We start from the raw sequence: 12,999 nt of genomic DNA on the forward strand, positions 1-12,999 counted from the left end.
ACCTATTTAGTCTCTTTTACTGGAGGGTCTAAGCAACCCCAGTCCTCTGTCTCAATATCCCTGCAAGACAGGCTGGATAAAGCCGCCTGAGCCATAAAAAAACCTGCATAAAACAGAAGTCCAGACCTTCAAACACCAAAGTGTTCCCCTAGCCACTTGACCATCCTTAGCTGCCAAATAAAAATGAATGAGTTCACCACACCACTTCTCGTAAGTAAAGCTACAAAGTAGAAAATGCAGCCACAGTAACAGCTGGGTACTTTCCAGAAACAATGTTTTTGTTACCAATTCTCATGTTTAGCATAATGAACTTCTCCTCCTGGAATTTTTAAAGGTTATCACAAGTGAAGAAGTGTCTAAAGCTCCAGAACTTGTTTGTTTTGAGGAAGGGTGATTCTGATTTTTTTCTGAGGGATCTGTCTCAAAACTTTTCATGAATGAAGTCTGAGATCAGCATAAACTGCTCTTCCCCAGAAGAACATTAGAAGGGCAGATTAAAATGTGGAGGACCAGCTGTGAAGTTTAACAGATAATTATGAAAGCAATTGCAATGAAAATATTCTGAGGTGATAGGCCAGAATAAGGATAGCTACAACACCTAAATTAAAAAGCCAAGTAGTCTCTTCTCTTTTGAAGCCTATTATCTTATTGTAGTTGTGCGTTTATCACACCAATGCCTGTCACAAGCACAGGGTATTGTGGAACATTAATAAATGGTTTTTGCATTTTGAATGTACCATTACCTGAAAAATAACAGTATTTAGAAATGTAATAATAAAGATGCAAGAATCTATTCATGACCATTTTTTTGAGACTTCAGGAAGCAGCTTGAACAAATATGATAGCACACACCTTCTTTACAGGACATTTTATTCTTAATCCAGGAAATTCACAATTAACCAGACTGCAAGGAATAAACTTGCATTACAGCCAGCTGCTATGCCATCCTGTCATATTTTAATATTGCTTTCCTAGGGTATGAGAAACCACATGGAAAAGAAAGCATAATTTCTCCAATAAACATGAATCTAAGATGATAGCAAGCACACCAATTACTTTGAAGTACACCTGGAAGGATTTTGAAAGCAAATTTAAAGTAAAAACAGTTGACATAGGCAGATAATTTGAAATACCAATCTAGAAAGCTCGCTAAAAGCAAGTGCTTACATCTGGAAAATGCAATCAAAGTCTAAAGAGATTAGGCTGAGATGATGTAAAGTTAGAATATTACATGCAATAAGCTTGTTGCTGAAGGGCAGATTTACTTCTTTTATATCCTTTACTGGAAAACAAAATAAAACCTATTTTAAATGTTATTTTAAGGCAGGTTGATGATGTCAGACTGGAAGGAAATAAAAGACATGGAGATTACTGTTCAGCCCCTGCTAAAACTAAGCAGTGACCAATATACTACACTCATCATCCAAGTAATTTTCATCATTAACTCCTTCCAGCCATTCTTCTCCTATGGCGGCATCAGCATCCTGGCTTCCTGTTCAGTGTCTGCACCAACTCCTTTAAGTCTAAGGGTCTGTCCAGAGGAGAAAGCACAGATTTCAGAGCTGACAGCTTTGAGCTACCAAGTACCTCCAACCCAGCATCTGTCAGTCCTCACTACACTGGAAAAACTAAGGCACGGAAGCTGTGGGTATCAGCCTAGAGGCTCTGACAGGACTGTTCCCAGGCACTGTGCAGTGGCAGAGGAGAGCTGAGCCTTAGGGGAGCCCAACATGCTCACTGGACCCTGAGCAGCAGAGAATGTGCGCCAGTGCTTCTGTCCAGGTATTTGTAGCTTTAGCTTGGGTAGTCCATCTTCAAAATCCAAATCCTCTCACCTTCTCTCTCTTCCCTTTCTTACTATCAATACAGATTTCCCCTGGGCTTCCAGAACAATTAAAGCCTCTTCTACCAATGACTCATGCCATTCTTTTGCCCTATTTGGATGGCAGGAAATTAAAGGTTACTACAATACTACATAAAAAAATAATACTACATAACTGTAGGAGAACACATGAGGATAAGGAAACTGGTCAGCAACCACAGCCTGATTCAGCCATTCAAATACTGATTGGTGACATTCACCCTCTTATCATCAGTAGTAACAAAACATTCCTTCTGCAAATAACCATATAATTTCTTTTCTTTTTTTTTTTTTTTTTTTTTTGCAGAGCTGCCTCAAATGAAAAACCCTAAGGCTAACTGAAACATGTGATGACAGGCAACTGATCACAAAAATGACCCGGAACCATCATCTTCAATCCTAAACATATAACTTTATCTCTGTTACATAGGTACTTCATTTCTCCAGTCTTCATAACCTTTACCAGTTAATATAACAACCTCCAGCAAAAACTTTCAACAGTACCCAATTAATTCAATAATGCAAGAATCAAAGGTCGTCACTCCTAGTCTACAACTAACTCCAAATGTACTCTTTAGTCACTGTTCAATTGTCATTTCAAGACAACATTCTTGTTCATGCTTGAAAAATTAAAAGAAAAATAATAGCAATCATCTATCATCCACAAATCTTGGCAAAAGCTATTCATCTGGAGGGAAAATGAAGCTTTTCCACAGAGACAGTAAGATCAAAGCCCATATCTTAAGTATCTCACAGTCTAAACCAAATAAAGAAAGAGATATAAAATACACTGAAGGTTCAAACTTTAAACACTATCTTTTTGTTATAAATATAAATTAATATAGTACCTACACAATAATAGTTCATAAGGTGAGTGGCAGGAATTTGGGCAGAAATCTGTTTTACTGAATAAGATACAAAATAGTTGAAAACCATATACAAATTAACTGTGTTCCCAACACAAATGTGGCCCAAAGGCTGGCATAGGAAATCTTCCAGAGGAAACGCCTGAGACAATTGTAGAAAAAAAAATAATACAAAAGTCAAGTGGAAATCAGCACGGAACAGCTTGGAAGGAAACGCATTTAAGAAACGGAAAGAGCTTTACAGTATTTCTCTGCAGCCCAGAATAGAGGGGAACAAAAGGACATGAAACATTAAATTGAGATAGACTCAACAGTTTCAGCATTTCAGTACGGCACTAACGTTATGCGCTGTGCAGAAGAATGTATCTGAGAAGCCTTGCAGGATTATAAAACTTGGGCCTTGAAAGATTTAACAGCCACCAAAACTCTGAGTGTAAAGCAACTGTGCTATCACAGATCACAAAGGCATAGCAGTTTGTTTAAGTGAATGAAAACAACATCTGCTGTATGATTTCACTACCACAGTGCATTTCTCTGCTGCTTTCCAAGGCACTGACACAAATCAATTGAACTGATTCTTAGAGAGACACTGCTCACCAGTAGCACAAACCAGCAATGATCCTCTGGTTTTTGCTCTGCTACATCAAAAGAAAGCCCTGAACTTCCACACTGCTACTGCTAGCACCAGCTTAGGGAGATAGCATTAAACTGGTATGAACAGAAGTGCATTGCCAACATTTTTTCTACTAAATTGAAAAAATAAAGCAAAAAGTTTTGTTTCTCTGATTTTCCAGGCAGTTTACTCATACCCTGGGGTCAGCACATCGTATACAGCTTATTCTTTCTGCTTATACAGCTTGTTTTCAAAACTGTGAAAAAGACTTGGAAAAAAAGAAAAGAAAATACATCCATTTTCATTCATGAACAAAATATCACCTGGAACAACTCTGAGTTTATATATTTGTGAGTTTTTTCTTAAGTCTATAAGATTGAAAATCTAAAAAAATAAATAACATCTGCATCCTGTATAAGGAATGCAGGAATATCAGTAGAAATACACCCTGCACCTGTGTGCAATAACCTCCAGAGCAGCTCAGCTGCTGCAATCCGGGGTCAGCACCAGACCTGGAAGTCTCTGGCAGGAGAGCAGCACTACAAACTCCCTCCAAGAACAATCCAATCTGTAATGAGACTCACACAAACATGAAAAAGTTTGCTGTGCAAGAAAAGGTAAGTGCTTGTAGAAAAAAAATACACCCATTTTACCTAGAAGTAATGTAAACTCCTCTCTGTGACAACAAATTCAGTTCATCAGTTCTGTTGGTCATTTTTGCTTCCTGTTGCAGATGACCCATTTCATTTCAGAGCCAGCCAGATCTTCAAGCCTCTTTCTCAAAGACAAACAAGTAATTTTTCAGTTTTCTCTGGGTTTCCTCAATGAAGCTTAAAATACCCATTAGAAGGGATCACAATAGCATGCTTTCCAGTCAGGAAGCAGGTCTTTGATTGAACAAACAAATGGTGTTGACCAGACAGGATGAAGAAAGAGATGTCATTTGTCCATCAGGTTAACACAGAAATACCTCTGTCCCAAGACTGAAAGTGTCCAGACTAATTTTCATGCTCAGTGCTCTAAAGGATTTGTTTGAGCTAATACTCTGTTTCCCAGGTGCTGATTCTTGTTCAAATGAAAATCCTTATCCAACATGAATTAGCAATAACTAAAAATCTAGCCTACAGAGCAGTGGCATCATGAGCTTACTGCAAATAATGAGTTCATTAAAGCATTGTATAAATCAAGAGCTTCTAGGGTCATGTCTTATGACTATTAAGTTGATACCTTGAAATCCTACTAGTTGGAATACATACAAAATTCATACAAAACATGAAGATGTTCAGATCACCCCTAACACCACATCTTTTCCTAATTCTGCTTGTCTGCTTTCCTGCCTGAAGAAGTCTAAATCTTGCCGTCTCAAATATAAAAGTCAAGTCTCAAACTAACATCCTGAACCTTGCCCAGCTTAATCAGGCCACTCTCTTGTCCCCTTCTCCAGCTCCTCTGTTTATAGAGGAGAATTGCAGTATTAACCAGACTTGGCAAAGGGAACATACCTTCCTGTTCACAAAGCCAGCCAGAGATTCTTGAAGAGACACTCAAGCTGCACATACCATTTCAGGGTCACTCCAAGGACGCTGCATTCAGAAAACATGTCCAAAGGAATCAAGGAACAATGAAAAACCAAATATAAGAAACTAAAGCCCCAGGACACAGCTGGGAAATAGACACGCTGCTGGACACTAATCTCAAATTTGAAATAAAGTTTGGAATTTCCTTCAGGAAAGTGTTACAATGTGCAGGGCAGGTTGAGTCACCAGTTGGTGGAGAGGCAAAGAACTGAAGAGGAATCTTGTAAGGCTGAGGAAGGGACACAAAGGGTGCAATCTCTCCACCGAGACTGACAGAAAGAACAACTTCTGCCTCCTGAACTCCAGACACACTGAAGTACGTACTCTGCCAGAGGATGACGGACCTGACTGTAAAGGAGATAATGATCTGGAGATGCTGACTGCAGTAATCGTTTAGAAATATCAGTTTTTTAGTCACTGGTCACAGTGCACATGCAGCATATTTCTTCAAGGAAATTAATTTTTAGGAACTGAAAAAAAAATATCATGGTTAGACACTTCATTTTTTTGAGCTAGCACAAAAACTCTAAAAATTTATAATTGCATTTTCAAGTACAAAGAAGGATTTGTGCCTGAGACCTTAAATCTAAAGAGTACCCAGGAAAACCACTGAGCCTCTATGCTGAGCTTGCCTATATGAGCATATTCAGATCAATTAATGGTAAATGATTGACACTAAAGCAGTGTTGCTCTGGGCTTTTTTTACTGCAACGTTCTCTAGAATTTCTCTCTTCCTGACACATTTTTTTGCTCTTTGTAGTACTTCCACAAAGACAGAATAACCAAGCACCTTTAATTCATGCAGCAGCTCAGCTTCTCTGCTAATGCACGGAAGAATGAGTGTAATTAATGAGGCAGGTACAAAGAGCCTCCCAGCGAGAAGGCAATCTAAGGTAGGCAGCTTTGCCCTGATAACCATTTGCAAATGGGTTCTCTTCTAGCATTATAATGCCCTGTTTAGACATACATTTTGAATTAAAAGAACTTTTCGCATTTTATAACCTTTCATGAGCGACAAACCTTTCCATGATCCTCTTGAGGTAGTCAGACAAAAAGTCAAATGTGTGAGCACTCACACAAGTTGCAAGACAAAACAACCATATATTGCTGAGCTGTTGGGACTGGAGACAATTCCCAGACTTCCTTTGAAGATTTTTGCATCTATAATTAAATCTTTCTTCTTTAAAGGAAAAAAAAAATAATCTTTCCCACTTATATGTGAAAGGCACCAGCAAATATAGAAAATGCATTACATAAATAACAGTTTCACACACACTAGACACAGCAAACCCCAGACTGAAGACTCTGAGGTTATGACTGAAGACTCTTTCAATTATGATAAAAGTTTCTGATCTGTGACTAAAAGCTCATAAAAAGTAACTTTAAAATCAGCAATGTTCCTTTACAACAATTTATTTTACATTAATCTTCCTATTTCTAGCTACAAATATATATTCTGCAAATTCGTATCGTGCAGTTCATAAAACAGTCTTCCTCAGTTTGCACATAAGAAAAATTAAAATGTAAAATGCCATTGCTGTGTTACCATTTGGAGTGGCAGATGTCCAACTGCCAGCTGTACAAGTACTGAATATGAAGCACTAATTATAGAGTAATCGAATGCTTTGTTAAACCATATTCAAGAATTTTATTGTCGCTTAATAGCTACACACATTAGTAGATAAACACACATGTGGTCCATTAGCACAGCATCTGACAGACTTTAAGCACATCCATAACATGATGGATAAATAAGAACTGATGATTGGGGAAATCAACTTTCCAAGAGCCTTTGACCCCATCTTTCAACGAAGGCTGGTGGGAAAACTGAAAATTAAGCTGTCATGAGATCAAAGGTAGAGTTGCATCATGAAGAAAGATAAAAATCAAGGAAGAATTAAAAATAATATACAAATCATTAGTGATGTCAAAATGCATCAAAACTCTGTGACAAGACTATCTTTAGGCTTTAGCCAAAAATGTACTTTTACAGCCTAGGAAAGGAAATAAGTTCATACAACAGTATTTGCTACTGATTCAAAACCAAATAGAAAGAAATACAAAGAAGTGACAGCAGAAACCATCTGGCTTATGACTTTGGTTCTGCTATATTATTTTTTGGAGAAAGGAACCCCTCTTTCAACTTCTTTTTGTCTGCAGCACAAAAATCAAGCTAGAAGTGTTCATCCAAAAACTCACTGCACAGCTGAGCACTGTTCTGCACACTCCACTTGACTTTACACTCACCATCAATTAGTTTAATGCTTCCTTTACCTTTTTGCTTGCAGTGCCTCCTCAGTTCAGGGAGCTCCCCCAAGCTCCCCAAATAAATTTCCAGAGGAAAGTTGTGATGCGGTTTCCTCCAATGAGATCATTAAATTTATACACTCAAATCCCTTTCAGTCCTAAAGTCTACAGGTCTGTGACACTGTCTTCTGTTAAAGCACTCTTTAGAACTCATCTGTGTCATGTCATCTTTGAATTGCTCCATCTCAGCCAGGCAGTTGGGCTCATCACACCCAATTAAACTTGATGGTGTTTCCTTCATCTGCCACTTTATCACTGAGAGAACAGGAAGGGTTCTTGAAGGCAGACAGTTGGCTTTATTTTAGCTTTCTTACTCTCACTTGGAGAGTACCTAGCCCAACAGTCTCTGGCTGCTTTCCAAAGCCTCTGGCAAAAAAGGCAAAATGCAACAGGACACCCACGAGGAACAAGTGACAATCCATACGTGGCAGTACAAATTCAACATTAATGACATTATTCTACGTTTAAGTAAATTTTGGAAGTTTTTATGTTTTAAAGTAATGAACCCCATAGAAAATAGAGATCTCTACATCTATGGCAGCTGTATTCTCTGAGCAATGCCTAAAAGGAAACAACAATATTTTTGTGTCACTGTTCACAATGTCGAGAATGCTGGGACAGCACTCTACACCATCCAAGATGTGAGATAAAGAGATCTCTCACACTGAAGAACACAAGTCACCATAATCTTGTCTCAATCTCTTGTCTGAGGCAAAAATCAGAAGTTTGAAGGAAGTGAAACAAAAATAGCTAGAAACATGGGCAGATTCTCATGACATGGGTGTGTTTTTTTCCTAAATAAGAGTCCCATAAGGAAATCCCAGTTACAAGAAGTCACTTACCAGATCTCTAATGAAAACAAAAACTAATGGATTTAACTCTGCTAATGATAACAACAATAATAATAAAAAAAATTCTTATACAAAGATATCAGAACATAGACAAGACCAGAAGCCAAGAAAGAAACAATTTCACTAATTCCTTGAGAAGCCTGAAGCAATGTTCTAGATGCTTGCTGCTGTAAATGCCAGCATAAGGATATCTCTAAACCTGTCATGTTGTAGATGATGCATATTACTCATGGACAATGATAGCTCAAAGCAACATAACTGTAAGCATGACTCAAGTTTGATCCAAACTGGAACACAGCATTCTGTTGTTAACTACAACAAATTCGCCCCCGTGATTCTCCTCACTGAGAATTTTAAGCCCTCATGTACCACACAGGGCTCCTTTGAATCTAAAATATTTCCTTTGAATCTAAAATATTTGTTTGAATTGGTACTACTCTACGTGCTCTCAGCAAAAGGAGTATGTGAAGACTTATATTCACTCACCATATTCTATAAGAGGAGCTCTTACAGGGATGACTGAATCCAAGAAGGGTAAGGCTCCTGTGATAGACATTCATGTCAAAACAGACCCCAAAACTCAATGCTACGTGGGCTAAACCGGCCTGAAACATCAACCCTGCTAAAATAAGGAGTAAGCTGTAGCATTTGAGTGATAAGTGCTAAAACCCAGAACTTATATTTGCCCTTTTTCTACTTTCTTGTGTGGGAGGATGGTGGGTTTATCCTTTACTATTTTTTCTTAATCAAATGTACAAAAGTTTGGATAATTCAGCTTTTAAGAACTGAGACCTCAAAAGGTTTAAAGAAGGCAAAAAAAGCCCACATCTACTACTTGCTCTCCAGCACACAGGAGTCAATCAATGAGAAACCCTGAAAAAGGAATTACCACACCATAAAATAGGTTCGATCAGTGGGGGATATAAGACTCATTTTAAGGCTTAACAGAGTTAAGCTTGCAAAACAATTCTTTTTAACTGGTTTTCCATTTCAATCGGTTTAATATTCTACAGATGGATGTAGAGCAGTTAGTCATCCACCTCCACAGGGGAGAAAAACTGACTAGGTGCAGATTCAGAAAGGCAAGAAAAAGCATTTCTCATTATTAAAAAAATGAACTTTTGAATACATGCCACTGTGTTTGGGATACATCAAGGGAATTCAAGTATGAAATACTACACGACCACCTTACCTCACTGCCACATCTCTCACTACATACAATTGATAAGCTGCTACCATTTACACTAGTTCTATAAGGAGTAAAGAGCAAGGAACTGCATGTGGGCTTTTATAACACAATGCAGCAATTCTGTACTAAAAGTAGCATGTCAAAACCAAATTGCTAAATGGCACAAAAATGTAATTTGTACAAGCTTTCTGTTTGGTTCTTTAGCCTGCAACCTATTTGGTTTGGACCTGCCAGTATTCTTCAGTCTTTGGGCCTCCAAAGTTTCTTATAAATTATTAACAACTATTAACAACCTACTTATAACAAACATTTAATGCAAAAATGTTTACAATCAATCAGCTGTACCTGAGTGGTACCAAGTCAGAAATGGATTTTGACTCTTGTGTAAGGTAAAACTTCAAATAATATCCCCAGAACACTTATTGCCTCAGACCCTGAAAGCACTGTTAGAGAACCACTGCTGAAGAAAATCTAACCCATCTTGGCATCTGGACTGAAATTAGCTGCTGTTAAGCTAACCCTACACCTCAGCAGGCTTACTTACTGTTTTGCATTTTAAACTTAGATCATTTAAATGCTTTACATTACAGCATAGCCCTTATATACAGTTTTTTTCAGTGCAACTGACAGACCAACAAACTGTGGTCCCAAACACCAAAACCATAAGGAGGGATCAGACCTTGTATGGCTACTGTCTTTTTCCTCAGAACACAAGCCTTTCTGCCTCCCATTACTCTCATCCTCATCTTCCTTCTCCTGAATAATCCAAAAGTAGACAAAAAGTATCAGTTAACAAGTATAACAATGCAGGAATTATTTTAAAAATTTACATGCTAGTCAAATTCATTTTTACATTAGTGAAGAAACAGAACTTCCTCTTCCCTATGAGAATTATCTCACAAATTATGCTTGGCAAAAAGGAAAACACATATATACATACTCTGCAAAAGTCTCATTCTATTTAGACTTCTAAGTTTGTCCCTTTTTAAGAGTATTTAATTTTGTTTCCTTCTCAGCCAGCCTGTCTCAGCCATAAATCTACACACTAACTTCCTTTTTCCTCTGAGCTTCTAAGCTGCTTATGCTGCTGTTGTTCATTTCAGATCCTGTTCTTCCTATTCCTACACTCTGAACACTCTTTCACAATTATTCACTTTGGATCCGCACCCATGTCAGTGCTTGCAACCAGGAGCCACGGCTGGGCATGGAAACCCAGAACCTTCCATCTTCTGCATGCCAAGCTCTTCCAAGCCACTGCTGAAGCATCCCAGCTATGTGAAAGGCCTCTGCAGATTGCCCACTTCAAGCACTTCAGGGTAGGTGAGCCTGGTCACTTGAGCACCCAGAGCCCTAACACTTCAAAGGCAGCCACCTACCTCATGCGTGTGAAAGTTTTTCGCAGCACAGGGCGTGTGCCAGGCAGAAGCACATAATTATAACTACTACACCCTTTAAAGTTGCTGCCCAGGACACAAAAATACTTAGTTTTTCAACAAAACCTCAGTGACATAGGGCTTGATCTTTTGTCACCGGCAAGACACTCCTTTCTCAAGCACCTGATGAATGGCCCTGTAATTGAAGCCCCTTCTTTTTTTCCCTAAAATATGCTAAATCCTGCGTGCTTCTGAATAACAGTTTCGAGGTCAAACCAATGGCCTGCTCCCTTGCCAGTGCTCTGAGCTATCCTAAAAGACAATCACTTGAAACAGAGCGACCCTTCAAGCCTCGCTTAACTCGCACCACCTGCAGCGGAGCCACCTGATTGACGACGGTCATCACGAGGCACCAAAGGCCACCTGGGGGAAGGTGTCATCCTTGGATGAAGCCGCATCTTGCACAGGACGATACCTTTTCTCTCCCTGAGCAGTTTCACTTGGTTTGACAGTCCAGGCTGTGTAGATGGTTCCACCTCAAGGGGAGCAGAGCAGCAGACCCGTGTGGCTTCGCGGCGTGACACGCCAAGCACGACTCCAGCGAGAGTCCTTCCCTCTCTTCACCCGTGCTGCGGTGCCGCACAGCCAGCCCAGCTCCTGTGACACCCCCAGGACACAGCTCACGGGCCACCCCATCCCAGCCACCGCCGCAGGCCCCCGGCACTCCCGCTACAGCCTGTCCATCCCTATGGACACAGGCCGAAAGGACACGCTTGGGATGGGAGACCAAACGACACGCTGGGGAGAGAGGGACTACACCATCCCGTGCTTCCGACACGGATTTGTGCGGGAAGGCGGTAAAAAACACCCATTTCCACCCACCGGGGCTGGCTGAGGGGCAGCGGCACCGTCACCCCGCAGGAAAGAGGGGCCAAGGAGGAGGAGGTATTCCCCCGCCGCGGGGAAAGAGCACGAAGAGCTACGGAGAGGGAGAAGGAGGCGGCGGTGGGACGCGGCCCCCGGGGCCGGGGCAGGACCCGGGGCCGGAGCGGCCACTCACAGAACTCGGCGATGTAGTGGGAGACGGCGTAGTTCTCCTCGCACCACTCCAGGGTGGAGGTCGGCGGACCCCAGTAACCGTCCCGGTCGGCGGCCGGAGCCATTGCGGCGCCCGCTCCAGGCTAGAGCGGAGCCAGGGCACGGGGCAGCGTAGGGAGAAGGGCGCCGGGCCCGGAGCGCAGCGGCGGCGGCGGCGGGAGAGCGGGCGGAGCCGGCGCTGGGCCCGCCCGCGGGGCGGAGCCGCGGTCGCCATGGGGACGGGCTGCGGCCTGTCGGACGGGGCAGACCGGGGCGGAGAAATACATTGTGGTGGAAAACGTGGATGTGGGGAGGGTGTGTGGGGAAACACCGGTGCGGGGCGTGTTTGGCTCTCAGGGAACCCGCGCGATGCCCCTGTGAGGATGAGGCGGGACGTGCAGCATCACGGCGCTCTCCTCACCCCCTTTTCAAGCCGAGGGCAGTGAAGAGGTTTCCTCCCTCAGCTTTCCACTCCGGTTTTCGTTATAGATTTCGTGGAGGGTTTGTAAGGCGAGCGGGGCAGTGTGCTGCCTTCATGATGTTGAGACACAGCTTCACAGCATTGTAGAATGATTTGGGTTGGAGGGGACCTTAAGGACCATCCAGTTCCAATCCCCTGCCATGGGCAGAGTCACCTTCCACTAGACCAGGGTGCTCAAAGCCCCATCCAGCCTGGCCTTGAACACTCCCAGGGATGGGGCGCGCAAAGATCCACCAGGCAACCTGTGCCAGTGTCTCACCACTTTTACATTGAAGAATTTCTTCCTGAAAGCAATGAAGAGGCAAGTGTTCCTCATACTCGTGGGCTGGGAGAAGGAAGGAGTATTTTTATAGCACTGCCTACTAAATGGGGGTTTTCCTCTCCTCTGATGCCTTATTTAGTTTCCTCAGTGCTTACTACGCATACTATACTTACACCCATAATATGCAAACTGCTTCTCAAGCAGAGTTGGTATCCAGAGGCAAGTACAATCTAAAAATGGAAAGACTTGAGACATAAGGGGAAAGAATAAAGTGTACCAGTAATGGTCTGATAATGCTGTGTGTGTTTTCTGCTTCAGAAGATGATCCAAAGACTTGAGGAGAAGCTTTGGGCAGACCTTGGGGGCTGTACACAGTGCTTACACCCTGCAGGCCAGCAGAATTTATTATACCTGGGTGTAAACACACAGACTTCTTTTTCCAGATCTTATTTCTTCTCACCTTTCCTTCTGTAGGCTAAGAAATAGTCTAAACACAGACCTTTCCTACTGTAAATACATGGCAGAATGTATACTCTGTCTTG

At 41.6% G+C, this 12,999-nt stretch overlaps 1 protein-coding gene across 5 annotated transcripts in view; it reads right to left on the bottom strand.

Moving 5' to 3' along the window:
• The window catches only part of ACER3 (alkaline ceramidase 3), a 56,371-nt gene extending 44,462 nt beyond the window's left edge, over nucleotides 1-11,909 (bottom strand). Inside the window, exons 1-2 of one of the 5 annotated variants that reach the window (XM_064720545.1) lie at nucleotides 11,698-11,729; nucleotides 9,944-10,020 (exon numbers count right to left, since the gene is read on the bottom strand). In XM_064720545.1, the coding sequence (XP_064576615.1) occupies nucleotides 9,944-10,010 (67 nt within the window). In that variant the 5' untranslated portion in view covers nucleotides 10,011-10,020; nucleotides 11,698-11,729. Of the gene's footprint in view, nucleotides 1-8,561; nucleotides 8,695-9,943; nucleotides 10,021-10,431; nucleotides 10,524-10,640; nucleotides 10,908-11,697 lie in introns of those variants that run through there. The other 4 variants (XM_064720535.1, XM_064720534.1, XM_064720533.1 and 1 more) reach the window with 4 other exon arrangements.
• Nucleotides 11,910-12,999: the final 1,090 nt, after the last annotated feature.

This window comes from Zonotrichia leucophrys, chromosome 1 (assembly GCF_028769735.1).
Source record: "Zonotrichia leucophrys gambelii isolate GWCS_2022_RI chromosome 1, RI_Zleu_2.0, whole genome shotgun sequence".
Lineage (NCBI taxonomy): Eukaryota > Metazoa > Chordata > Aves > Passeriformes > Passerellidae > Zonotrichia > Zonotrichia leucophrys.